General features: G+C 40.1%; 1 protein-coding gene across 1 annotated transcript; it reads left to right on the top strand.

The window, feature by feature from the left end:
• The first annotated feature begins 1,482 nt into the window (after positions 1 to 1,482).
• Positions 1,483 to 11,312, top strand: c1qtnf6a (C1q and TNF related 6a). The gene is made up of 3 exons (XM_038695495.1): positions 1,483 to 1,597; positions 8,511 to 8,714; positions 9,283 to 11,312. The coding sequence occupies exons 2-3, from the start codon at positions 8,519 to 8,521 to the stop codon at positions 9,828 to 9,830; spliced, it is 744 nt and encodes a 247-aa protein (XP_038551423.1). The 5' UTR covers positions 1,483 to 1,597; positions 8,511 to 8,518; the 3' UTR covers positions 9,831 to 11,312.
• The last annotated feature ends 1,942 nt before the right edge of the window (positions 11,313 to 13,254 follow it).

Here is a 13,254-nt window from a genome sequence, read left to right as displayed (position 1 = left end):
TATCTGTGTAAAAAAAATACCTGATTCCAGATGACCCTGCAACACACAGCTTTAAGGCCCTGGGCTGGATGCTTTACATCTCTTTCACTGCAGTGATCACGTTTCTCTCTTTCTTTCATTTTCTCTGGCATCCGCCTCTGAAGCAGAACATTATAGTTTTAATTCAGGTCTGGAAATTATAGCCTCCCCAACTCTCTCTCTCTCTCTCTCTCTCTCTCTCTCTCTCTGCAGCTGCAGCAGCTGGGAGGAATGGAGGAATTCAGTAGAGGAAATGCAGGCCCTGGGGGGAATGACCAGGAGTTAGTGACTTAGTTTTGCTCCACTGCTTTACACAGTTATTGAGGAAAGCATTATCCAGTCAAGCCTATGGCAAATGCAGTTATGAAATTTGAAATTGTATCTGTTGTGTGATCTTATGGGAGGAAAAACATTGTCTATGCATAAAACAATCACACAGTTGGTTATTGTCAACACGGGCACTCCAAGTTCATGTGCTGACTTACATGCTGACCTTCACTGCCTTCAGAACTGCAGTCTACTTGCAAAGGCCCATTGTATTCATGTGTCTAGGCTTGTATTTTATCAGGCCTGAGTGCAGGTGCTAGCAACAATTTGTTAAAATTCATAAAGGCCCCATTGTCCCTCGGTCAGATATGCAATTAATTCAGAATTATGGCCTCCAGCTGAGCTCTTGATATGGCTTACTAGCAACACTGACTAATTGGGTGTGTGTGTGTTTTTGTGCTCTTAAAAAAATGTGTGTTCTTGTGAAGTCGGTGTGTTCTCACAAAAATGTGAAGGCTGCAGCCTGAGAGCAACAAGGCTGAGGTAGAAGACTCACCCCTAAATTTCAGTGTATCTTTTAATAAGCATTATTTTAGTATTTACCAGTTATCAAGCTAGGCATATAGAATATTCAAACATCATGGCTAAATAAAAATCTTCAACAATAGTTATGAGACAACTTTGAGCAAATTAAAGCGTCAGAGTTGTAACCAACATTTCAATATTTCAATATCCAGCAACTAGGCTACAGAATTGTCCCTAGTAATAATTTTGATCAATACTGTAACCACTATTGTCCGTCACCGTCCAGCCAATATATTTGGTATCAAACGGTTAACAGCTCATGTTCAACGAGTCCAAAGCGGTTTTTAAGGTTTGAAAGATTAGCCTATCCTCCACCTCTCTTGTACCTCACAGTGGTTTGGTCCGCTGTCTACCTTTCCAGACCCCCAACGACTTTATTTCTAAAGCTCTCCCGCCGTTTTTATTGCTCCCATCAACATCAACAGTAAAGTGAAATATCTGGCCTTGCTACATGACTTATAGGCTTCTGATCTTCAGATCAGGGTCACCGGGCCATCTTTTGCAGGTGGTAACTGTCCTCCCCAGAGGTTGGTTGCTGTCAAATAAATGGACAGACACTTGTTGCCCGAGTCTGTGGGAAACTAGGAGGGATCTGTAGGAAAACATGTCACAACTCACTCCCACAGAGGGAGTGAGAGAGGGGGCTGCTGACTCAGGAACCTCTCTCCTCCGTACAGGCTACTGAGTCTCCTCAGCGGACGGACGCGGCTCCGGAAACGCGACACTGGTGAGATTCATTCAGATAAATAAAATAAAATATCTCAGTTATCAGTCGGCTGAGCGATGGTTGCATGAGTGCGGAGTGGGGGCCTTGTGGTGATCAATTTTGGATTATTTAACAATGAACCTCTCATTGCAACTCCGTTTGCGCTCGACCGGACCCGCACGCGACTGCATGAGACCGCACAGAGATAGAAACATGCTTCAACTAAATGCATGGCAGTCTGCAAAATGTATATTAAGAAGGCTATGTTGTTTTCACGGCTGCGGGGCGTGGATTACCCCCTATTTATTTACATACACATTTCATGCACAAGTTTCCAGTTCATGTGGGGTTTTCCATTAAACCCTGTTATGTAATATCCCTGGTCAGTGGATGAGCCATATGAAACACACTGGCCATCTGTTGTTCAGTGTTGATATATCCCAACAGAACCTTAACACAAGCAGCATATTTTCACTGCAAGATAAATTACATTAGATATACACCATTATGACCAACAACAACATTTTGATTGGATAAAACTGCTGTCAAAAATGCACACATAGGCATACACACATTCTGCTAGTACACACCATTGTGAGAGTGTGGTCAAGAAGGCTACAGCATGTAGATAACGATCTCTCATCAGAGTTTCGATGACTGAACTATAACAATGACGCTAAACTGTGTTTCTAAACAACTCTTCAATAGCAAATGGCACTGCAGCCAGTGTATAGGCAGATTATGAGACAATAGGCTAAATGTAGAGGAGGTGATCAGAAGGGGGATGGCATCCCTTTTGTAAGCACAGTGACCAAGTGAGAGTGCAGTTGTAGAGGGGTGTTTCTTTGAATGTGTTAGTGTCTGCCTGAAATCATTGATTTTTGATCTGACCAGGCGAAAGTTAGAATATATAGGCCTATCTGTAGCCTACAGTGGGGAGAAGTATTTGATACACTGCTGATTTTGCAGCTTTTCCTCCTAGGCATGTAGAGGTCTGTCATTTTTATCATAGGTACACTTCAACTGTGAGAGACTGAATCTAAAACAAAAATCCAGAAAAATCACATTGTATGATTTTTAAATAATTAATTTGCATTTTATTGCATGACATTAGTATTTGATACATCAGAAAAGCAGAACTTAATATTTGGTACAGAAACCTTTGTTTGCAATTACAGAGATCATACATTTCCTGTAGTTCTTGACCAGGTTTGCACACACTGCAGCAGGGATTTTGGCCCACTCTTCCATACAGACCTTCTCCCAATCCTTCAGGTTTCGGGGCTGTCGCTGGGCAATACGGACTTTCAGCTCCCTCCAAAGATTTTCTATTGGGTTCAGGTCTGGAGACTGGCTAGGCCACTCCAGGACCTTGAGATGCTTCTTACGGAGCCGCTCCTTAGTTGCCCTGGCTGTGTGTTCCGGCCAGCACATGCGCTGGCTTGAGCAGGGGGACCTTGCATGTGCTGCAGGATTTTAATCTATGACGGCGTAGTGTGTTACTAATGGTTTTCTTTGAGACTGTGGTCCCAGCTCTCTTCAGGTCATTGACCAGGTCCTGCCGTATAGTTCTGGGCTGATCCCTCACCTTCCTCATGATCATTGATGCCCCACGAGGTGAGATCTTGCATGGGGCCCCGGGCCCCAGACCGCTCCAACAGTTGTTGCCTTCTCACCAAGCTGCTTGCCTATTGTCCTATAGCCCATCCCAGCCTTGTGCAGGTCTACAATTTTATCCCTCATGTCCTTACACAGCTCTTTGGTCTTGGCCATTGTGGAGAGGTTGGAGTCTGTTTGACTGAGTGTGTGGACAGGTGTCTTTTATACAGGTAACGAGTTCAAACAGGTGCAGTTAATACAGGTAATGAGTGGAGAACAGGAGGGCTTCTTAAAGAAGAACTAACAGGTCGGTGAGAGCCGGAATTCTTACTGGTTGGTAGGTGATCAAATACTTATGTCATGCAATAAAATGCAAATTAATTATTTAAAAATCATACAATGTGATTTTCTGGATTTTTGTTTTAGATTCCGTCTTTCACAGTTGAAGTGTACCTATGATAAAAATTAAAGACTTCGTTTATTACAGCTTCTTTATCTTCACAGTAGGGTGTAACAATACACCAAATCCACAGTTCGGTTCATACCTTGGTTTTCCCCCATTATTATTATTATTATTATTATTATTATTACATATAGGCCTACTTTACTTAGGCTGGCCACCCAGGTATATTTGCACCTGCCAAAGTAAATTTTGCAACCCACTTTAGCATTTTGCAGAGAATCACAGAAAGAGATGTTATCTTATATTACCTTAAGGGACACGGAGGAAATGTTACATTATGAGAGCGACAGTGAATGCACTACAGCAGGTGTCAGTAAGGTTGGTTTCGGTTTATTTAAGAGGTCAAATTATGCTTTTTGGCTTTTTCCCTCTATTGAGTTATATAACTTGTGCATGTAATAGGTTTGCAAAGTGAAAAAGCCCAAAGTCCACCCCCCAGGACACTCCCTACTCTTTTTCTGATTGGCTAGCAATCCTTACCTAGTAACTGGGCATGCACAACTCCCAACAAAGATTTTGTACAAGTAAGATGCCTCATTCAGTAGCTAAAACGAAGCGTTCAACACACAGGGTGAAAAGAGGAGCTGCAACAATGTGCAATATGAAAAAATATGGTGTTTTTTGAAAATTAAACCATGTAAACCTGTTCTGGTACAACCCCTAAATAAGATTTTAAACCTGAAAATGAGCATAACATGACCTCTTTAAACACAGCGACTTTATGAAACATACTGCTGATGGAGAAAGTCAGCAGAGACACATACAGCAAGAGAGAGACAGAAAGAGGCAGAGCAAGTTGTTGAGTTTGCCATCAATAAGGTTCGAGCTATCTATACTGATATCAAGACTTGCGGGTCCTATGATGTAACGCTATGTCTCGAGCGTCAAATCTGATTTGATTTGAAACGCAATGGATATGAAAATCATCAGGCTGCAGTCTGCCTGCTCTCTGTGGGCTCCTACACACACACACACACAAAGCGGCAGGGCTCCTACACACACACACACACAAAGCGGCAGCAAAGCGAGAGGCTGCGGCGTCGTGGTGGAATATGGTGAGGGTTAAGTTAGCTCCAAACTACTGTAACGTTAGTTGATGACAGCAACGCTTGTTACTGTAAGTACGTGCAATAAAACCTTTGCAAGTAAAATGACAATAGTTAATCAATACACCTGTCTGTAAGGTAACGTTAAACATGTAGAAATGGTTAATTTAATCATCTCTGTCCTCAGTATCTCATCCTGTATGTTTTATACAAGCACAGCTAACGCTAGCTTGGCATTAGTCAAATGTTAAAAACAAGCTAAATAGAAAGCTGTCTGTCTGGAGCACAGACTGGTCTGTAGTCTTAAAAACTCAGCTGCTGGCTCAGACAAACCAGCCGCTCCTCCTTCTACCTGGTAACGTTACCTGCAGCCAGCGAGAGAAGAAGGACTGATACAGACTGATGTTGTTCTTTCTAAACCTCACTCACTAGTTGTGATGTCAGATAAAGTTATTGAGTTACTTTGCTGCTGTAAACATTAATGTTGCTGCTCTAGAAACAACATTTAGCTGTATTTAAAATATTAAATTAAAAACAACCAGGCAGTTAATATGTACACTTCAATGTATGTTTATTTATTGCAAGTGATATGTCATCTCAATATATAACGTTATTGGACATTGAATATTTTCTTCATACCGTGCAGGCCTAACATTACCTCTTGCCTGTTGGGTCTGGTCTTACCAAATAACAATCACTAAATAATAGTAAAGTATCAATAGTGGTATCGATAAAGAATCGGATCGTTAAGCAGTCTCAATAAGGGTATCAATATCAATAAAAATTAACGATCCCCATCCCTAGCCTTGTGGGACCAGAGGTGCAGGCTAGGTGTGTGTGTGGGGAGAAGAGAACAGGAGCAGATTCAAGAAGTAAATAAACACTAAACTTATGTGGAAAATTACCTAGGCTACAATAACCTACTGTCAATACAAACACGATATAGCCTACACCACTACCGACCCCACTACCGACTCGGTTTCAGAACCGTTACAGTCCTACTTTACAGTCGTTTTGTATCTCTTTGTAGTTGTTTTGTGTCTCTCTGTAGTCATTTGTAGTTGTATTGTGTATCTCTGTAGTCATTTTGAGTTTCTTTATTGTAGTTGTTTTGTGTATCTGTAGTTGTTTTGTGCTTCTTTGTACTTGTTTTGGGTCTCTCTGAAGTCCCTTTGTGTCTTACTGTGGTTGTTTTGTCTCTCTGTTGTTATGGTTTTGGTTTTGAGTGTGGTGATTTCCTGTTTTATTTTGATAATCCCGTCCTCACATGTCTATATTTACTTACTGTCTCCGTGTTTTCTTGTTCTCTGTGTTGTTTTTTCATGGGGTCATTCATACTTAATTTCCTGTTTTACTGTGTTATTTTCCGCCCTTCTCGTTTCTGTTCACTTCCTGCATCTACTTGTGGTTGTTTTATGCCTCTTTGTAGTCATTTTGCATCTCTTTGTGATCATTTTTGTTATATTTGTACTTGTTCTGTCTCTTTGACACGTCAGAAACCAGTAGACCCACTCAGAAATCCAACCATGCACGTGTGTCCCCTGACATTGTAATAGGCCTATAATGCAGTCCAACATACTGTAACAACACCCCTATGACACAAATGACCAACATTTCAACAGTTTCAAAAAATGTTCAGAACAATACAATTTGGATTGTATTAGTGTGTACAGTATATACCTAATAATAAACAAAGAAAGCTGTCCGGTCCAGTTTAGGCTTTCAATCCAAACAGTAAAGAAACTGGTTTCACAGGTTTAGATTTACCATTTAATATCATTGTAGTTCAAAATTTTGTTTCTTCTGTCGATCATAGCAAAACATCAACAGTAAATGAAGGTTTTGAACATTTATCTGTGTTTGTGGTCTTTTGCTTTGAAGGATGTAACTGTCAAATGGATACAGCTGTCCTGTATAAACACAGCTAACATACACCATTCCAGAAACAGTACACAGATACTGGCTGATCACTGAGAATCTGGCAGGCAGCCATCATTTTTCCAGTGAAAAATACTCTGCCTAAAAAAACCCCACAACACTGTTTTTCTCTGGATAAAATAAACCGTTGAGAGGAGTCCACCTTCCTGTGCTAATAGGTGATAAATTATAGGTTCTGTGGAGGGTGATTTTTCAGTTGATTTATGATCCTTGTACCCCTACCCTCTCCCATTATTTTTCCATTTTCTTTACTTTTGGGATATGGATGAAGTGCATTAGTGAGTCTATGAGGCACCAATTGACCTGTCACCATCAGCTCTGTGAATATTTTCTAAGGCTTTTCATTTCAGCAACCAGCGAAATGTCACTGTGAATGCACGGCCACCTCATAAACAAATATGCTGCTTTTGTTGCAAGAAGGCTTCACTTTATTTGTTTTTTCCACAATTCCTGACTCCCATTTCTTCTTTCTGGGGTAATGAAATGTTTTCTCTGGCTCAGGGTAGAAGATTCCTCTTTCTCTTTTCCACTGCTCTGGAAATGACATCCAGGACACAGAACGATTTTATTCTCTGAGCAGCTGCTGAACAACTGATATTTTGGATAGTGCATATGTTTCATAGCTACTGATGGTTTCCTCTTTCTTTATGTGATTCTTTTATTTTTCTTGTTTTGGGAATAATTTAAATGTAAAATTATGGACATTAATCTAATTGTCAACCTAAATGTTATCTCTATGTATGGCACTGAAAAGGGGGACACATCTGCATTATTCCCATTCAGTGAATTAAATCTTGGAGTTGTGTTTGATCAACAAACAAAATCAAAACAATGGTGCGTAAAACATAGTAGCCTATATTTCCTGCTTACTTTCGGTCTCCATTTTAAGATCAAATTAAACTCCATGGTTTTGCTCCCTTTTATGTAAACCTGCCTGTATAGATTGACATTTTTAGTCATGCTAGGAGGATGGATCTGTGGATGCCATGTTTGTTGGCCAGTGTGTCCACCTTTTTTGTCCACAGTGAAATAGCAACTACTGGATGGCTTGCTGTGAAATTTTATCCAGACATTCATGGTTCCTGGACAACGAATCCTAATGACTTTGGTCATCCTCTGAGTTTTCCTCTGTTGAGTGAAATATCGAAACAACTATTGGATGAATTGTCATGCAATTGGATACAGACATTCATGTTCCCCTGATGATGAATCACAATGATTTGATTACTTAACTTTTCATCTAGCGCCATCACCAGGTCAAAACAAAGGCCATTCCCATCAGCCTCAGCTGTAGGTAAGGGTTAATTAGCAAATTTTAGCAAGCTAAGATGGTAAACTAAGATGGTGAACATGGTAGACATTATACATGCTAATCATCAGCATATTAGCCAATGTGAGCATGTTAGCATGCTGATGTTAGCATTTAGCTCATAGCACCTGTGTGCCAAAGCAGCAAGACTGTTGACTCTTACTTATGTTGCATGCATGTTGCATGCATTTATTTTTTATTTTATTCTTTTTTGCCTCAGTGTAATGCATTATGTGATTTGACAGGTGCAATAGAAATAGGGTAAAATGTTTACATTCTGCCGCAGCATCAAATAAACTTCCAGTTCAACCTGCTATTGTAGGACAAACGTCTCGATTTCTAGAATAGAGGCGAAAACTGGATATCATATTGTAGGTTCCCAAAGCTGTTCATTGATTGCTTATTAGCCACACACAGAGCCTTTGTTTAAAGTGGGAGATTTCATTTCACTGTAGCACTGACCCAGATCAAGTCATGGGTCAAGAAAAATAAATTACCATGTCCACCAGCTGCAAATAATTTAAGAGTCCAAAACTTTGAGGCTCTTCCAGTCATCTGGTTCTTCTGTTCTTACTGTAGGCACAGCTATGTTGTGTGTCCTCGTCCTTCTGTCCCTGACCTCCCTGGTGGCCCTGGTGCCTCCTCCGAGCGCTCCTCCTGTCCCCTGCAGACACTGCTGTGATCACGTGGAGCAACCAGAGGGCAGCGGAGCCCAGCCTGCCACAGAACGGTTCATTCTTGTACCAGAGATCCGCACCTACATCAACATGACCATCCTCAAAGGTATGATATCTTCAACAGTATCAGGCCATATTTGGTGTCATGCCACTTAGCAGCATTTGCAGACTATATAATATACATATATCCATCATAGCCCTGCTAAATTCATCTTGAGACCACTTTCTCTTGGTTGATGCTGTTTGTCCACCGTAGATGATCTAAGTTATACTGCTTTAAACGTTCACATATGCTGATTGGCAGAGCTCTGAGAAGCTTTCAGAGCATCCTGCAGGTTTTCTCAAAAATGCAGAAAAATTCCTTCTCTAGATAGGTTTATGAAGCCATCCAGGTCAATGGACAGCTGAGACAAAAGCAACTACACGCCAGGCCCAGTGCCTTTGAGTTCCTCAATCACTTTCTCCAGTTTAAAAAATCTTGCCTTTACACTCAAGTAAACTATCTGACGAGTAACCCCAAAATACATTTAATTGTTTTGAACTGAGCTGAACCAGAGAAAGAAATGTGGTGGCTTATTATTTTAATAATCACAGCTTTAAAAAATTTTCTTTGATTCTATCTTCTGCAAGCATACATTTAATATTTCTGGTAATATAACTATCACTCTGTGTAGGTGAAAAAGGAGATCGTGGCGACAGAGGAACTCCAGGTAAAGCTGGACAGGAAGGTCCTCCAGGTTCCAGAGGTGCAATGGGCTCAAAAGGTGACAAGGGCCAGGCAGGTCTTCCAGGAGACCCCTGCAAAGTCCAGTACTCTGCCTTCTCCGTCGGCCGTCGCAAATCCCTCCACAGCATGGAGTCCTACCAGGCGCTTGTGTTTGACACAGTCTTCGTCAACAAGGAAGGCCACTTCGACATGTTCAAGGGGAAATTCCTCTGCCACATCCCGGGGATCTACTTCTTCAATGTCAACATTCACACGTGGAACTTCAAAGAGACGTACCTACACATCATGCAGAACGACACAGAGCAGGTCATCGTGTACGCCCAGCCCAGCGACCGCTCCATCATGCAGAGTCAGAGCCTGATGCTAGAGCTGGAGCTGAGCGATGAGGTTTGGGTCCGCCTGTACAAGAGGGAGAGGGAAAACGCTATTTACAGTGATGATGTAGATGTCTATATCACTTTCAATGGGTACCTCATCAAAGCTAGCGTTGAGTGAAAATGAGTCAGAGAGGGAAGGCAAGGCTGAAGATAGCTGAGCCCAGCTGTATGGATTTGTTAAATATTTACAACAGTTTCATTGTCTTTATAGGCTACTGCATAGACCTACATGCCACAACAACTAAAAGGTTCAGCATGGTGTCATTAAATGAATAGTTCTACATTTTGGAAAACATTCTAATTAGATTTCTTCTATTTACGCGCCTGATCATCAGATATAACTTGACATTTTTACACTTTAGTTTTGGACTAATCAAATAAACAAGATATAACATGTTCATTAATAAGACATAGAGGTGCTGTTTGTCGGATTTTGTAACCTTCAAGCAGAGCCGGGTTTGCTCTTTCCTCCGGTTTTCAGTCTTTATGCTTTAGATAAGCTAAAAAGCTGCAAGCTGTAAAGTCGTATTTGCTGGCATGAGAGTGGTATCAATCTTCTCATCTTACTGTCAACAAAGCAGCGAATAAGTGTATTTCCCAAAACAAGATCTGCTAATGTTCCTTTGTCAGTCCCTAATGTGTAAATCTGGATGGATTTAAGATTATAATATTTTTTACAGATTAAGCTCACAGAGTAATAAGAATAATGATTTTAAAACAAAAAAGACAACATTTGTAATGTCTTTACTTTTAGCGACAGAAAATGAGAACAGAAAGTTGTCCGATATTTAGTATTCTCACAGTAATGAAGACATTAAGCAATGGTTTACGCAGTAGGACATGCTAAGAGAAAGTACACTTAGTGAGTTAACAGAATCATTGGTAATATGGACTGTTATTGAGTTTTGTATGTGGTGCTAAAACACGGTGCTAAATGAACTTTTTTTGTTTGTGAAATTGCAGGAAGCATAAGATTTAGTGCCTCAGATTGACATTGATATTTTATTGACTGAATTGTGTTTTAATTTTCAATTATACTTGAAAAACTTTTCCAGAAGGTGCTGATTATCCTCCTGTCATGTAACTGTAAAGTGAAGTGACAGAAAACTGTGCATTGTACATAAACTGAAGATCCAAATGCAACCTAAAGCAGTTATAGGTTATTTGATAAGTCAAATTAATACAGATATTATCAACATTACTTGACATGACTATAAATGCCAGTATTGACAAGTATTAGTATGATATTATCGTTACCTTAAGGTGATGTGTTGCTGTTGTGTAGTTTCTCACTGTGACCAATGGAGGGCAGTAAAAACTTGTAATTCAGCTCCAGCAGGGTAAAGGCAGAAACCAAAAAAATAACCATTTATTACAATTTTATAATACTCTTATTGGTAGCAGTCACACAAAGTGTACTTTGTATATGGATTTACTAAAATTGATTAGCTAAACTGACATTATTATTGTGTTTTAGCCACAAGTGTAGTTCCTTACCATGACCACTGAAGGGCGGTGTACAACCATGATTTCAAATGCTATCATGTCAATTTGCACACATCCGGTCAAAACCTTAAAAATAAAACAAACAAAACAAATAGTGGTGTTTGTGAGTCTTGTCTGCTTGTTCTGTTGTGTCAAGGATCGCAACTCTGCAGTGTGTTTCACAGGTTTTGTTTTACAGGGTAAATAGTATCGTGGAAATTATATTCCTGGTGAGGGACTGAGCAAATAATTGAGTTACAACCAACCGTTGTCTTTGAAGAATTTATTTAACAAAAGAGATTAAACAGAGAAGTGCTAAAACACATATACAGCTGGTCCAGAGACCTGCCACCTAGGGCGGCTTCGGGCATCTGGCCCCGAGCAAAGGGATGCATCATCATTTACACAGTCTAGGTTTCTATGTTTTGGGGAACAGAGATCGTCTCTCAGCCTTGAATGAACATTCCATGAGAGGAGAGGAACAACAAGAGAGGAAAACACCAAAACAATCCCACAGCTCTGACCTAAACCCTAGTAAATGTGGATGGAGAGGAAAGGTTAAGGATAAAAAACACAATACATACATCTATAAGCCATAAAGAGAATAGTAATAATAATAATAATATTAAAAGATCATAAATAAAAAATTAAGTGTAAGAGGACACAATTTTCTGCCATAACAAATAGGAGTCATTAATTGTTTGGGGTAAGCGTTTGGATCAGTTCAGCATGAATTAAAGGTACAGTTCAGAAACCTATGCGGGGACAAAAAACCTTCATCCACCATTCAAAAGACCTTTGGAAATGTTGGTGGATGGGAAGCCAGTGAGGGATTGCATCCATATTGCAGCTCTTGCCACGCCCACAGCTGTCTCTAGGTCTTGTAATGAAGATTTCCATATACATAAACACACTGACACCTTGAGGATGTCATGGACAATTAAAGGGACAGTATGTGTTTGTAATCCAGTAGACTTTTTGTTCAATTCTCAGGATTTGCTAGCTCTCCATTTTGTGTGTAATGAAAAAAATCCAGTTTTCTACACAGGCTCTGTGACTCTGTACATGAAAAACAGAAAATGGCGTGGACCTTGCTACACAAAATTGTTCCAGCCAATCAGGTGGCGTCAGTGCTCATGCCCAGGTGTTTTGTGAGAGAGAGTTCTATTCGAGGTGAGATGGCCGAGAAACTGCTTGAGACTAAAAAGGTCTGAAGAGTATAAACAGAGAAGAAAGTTACATAACCAGGCAAGGGCGCAGGCATTTCAACACTGGAGAAACCTGGTTATACTCCCAAAATTAAGTGTTTTTGTGTTTAACCTTAGTGTTATCTTAAGTTTTCTTTGACCCCCATCAGCTTTCTGATGACAGCTGTTTGGTGTCTTACATTTTCATGCATAAAGATCCAGAGGTTTCCTTGGTTTTGCTAAAATTGGCCGCATTTCCTGTTTTGGGCTCCACTGGTGCAATTTTCCGTTCCTGTTCTACTGATACATATTTCCCTCCCCCATTTCCACAAGGCCTTCATGTCAGTTACTCTCACTTAATACACAGTGACTATTCTGCTTTATGGTGCTATGAGAATGGCATGATGAATTCTATCTATCTATGGAGTTATTCTAGTGCAAGCACAAATTTAATCTGAATGTAATAGTTTTGAATTTGAAATGTTTAAACTGAATTTTGTATGCAAAATTAATTAACTTTTTAACAATTAACTTATATTGTTTTCATCTTATATTATTTCAATTTTGGTGGAATTCAAATGCAGTTAGGAATTCAATTTTCAGTTCCAGGTTTCAACTCTTGACACTCATCCAGGGGACTCTAGACTAGAATAGAAGAGCTTAGATCCTGGGAAATGCTGCATACATTATTCTTCTTACAGCCTTTTGTCAGCCATGATGAAATGAGAGAGATTACACAGCTATGGCCTACATACCCAGAAAGCTTTACGGTCCAAATAAGTCCTTTGAAAGAAGTTGGATTGAATTTGGAAATCCACCGAAATTGAAAAGCTAAAAGAAATGTAGGTTAAAATCAATTTCAAGCCATGA

This window comes from Micropterus salmoides, unplaced genomic scaffold (genome assembly GCF_014851395.1).
Source record: "Micropterus salmoides isolate LMB-PRFRI ecotype aquatic unplaced genomic scaffold, ASM1485139v1 Ms_hic_scaffold_10, whole genome shotgun sequence".
Classification (NCBI taxonomy): domain Eukaryota; kingdom Metazoa; phylum Chordata; class Actinopteri; order Centrarchiformes; family Centrarchidae; genus Micropterus; species Micropterus salmoides.
This window is presented reverse-complemented; position numbering and strand designations above follow the sequence as displayed.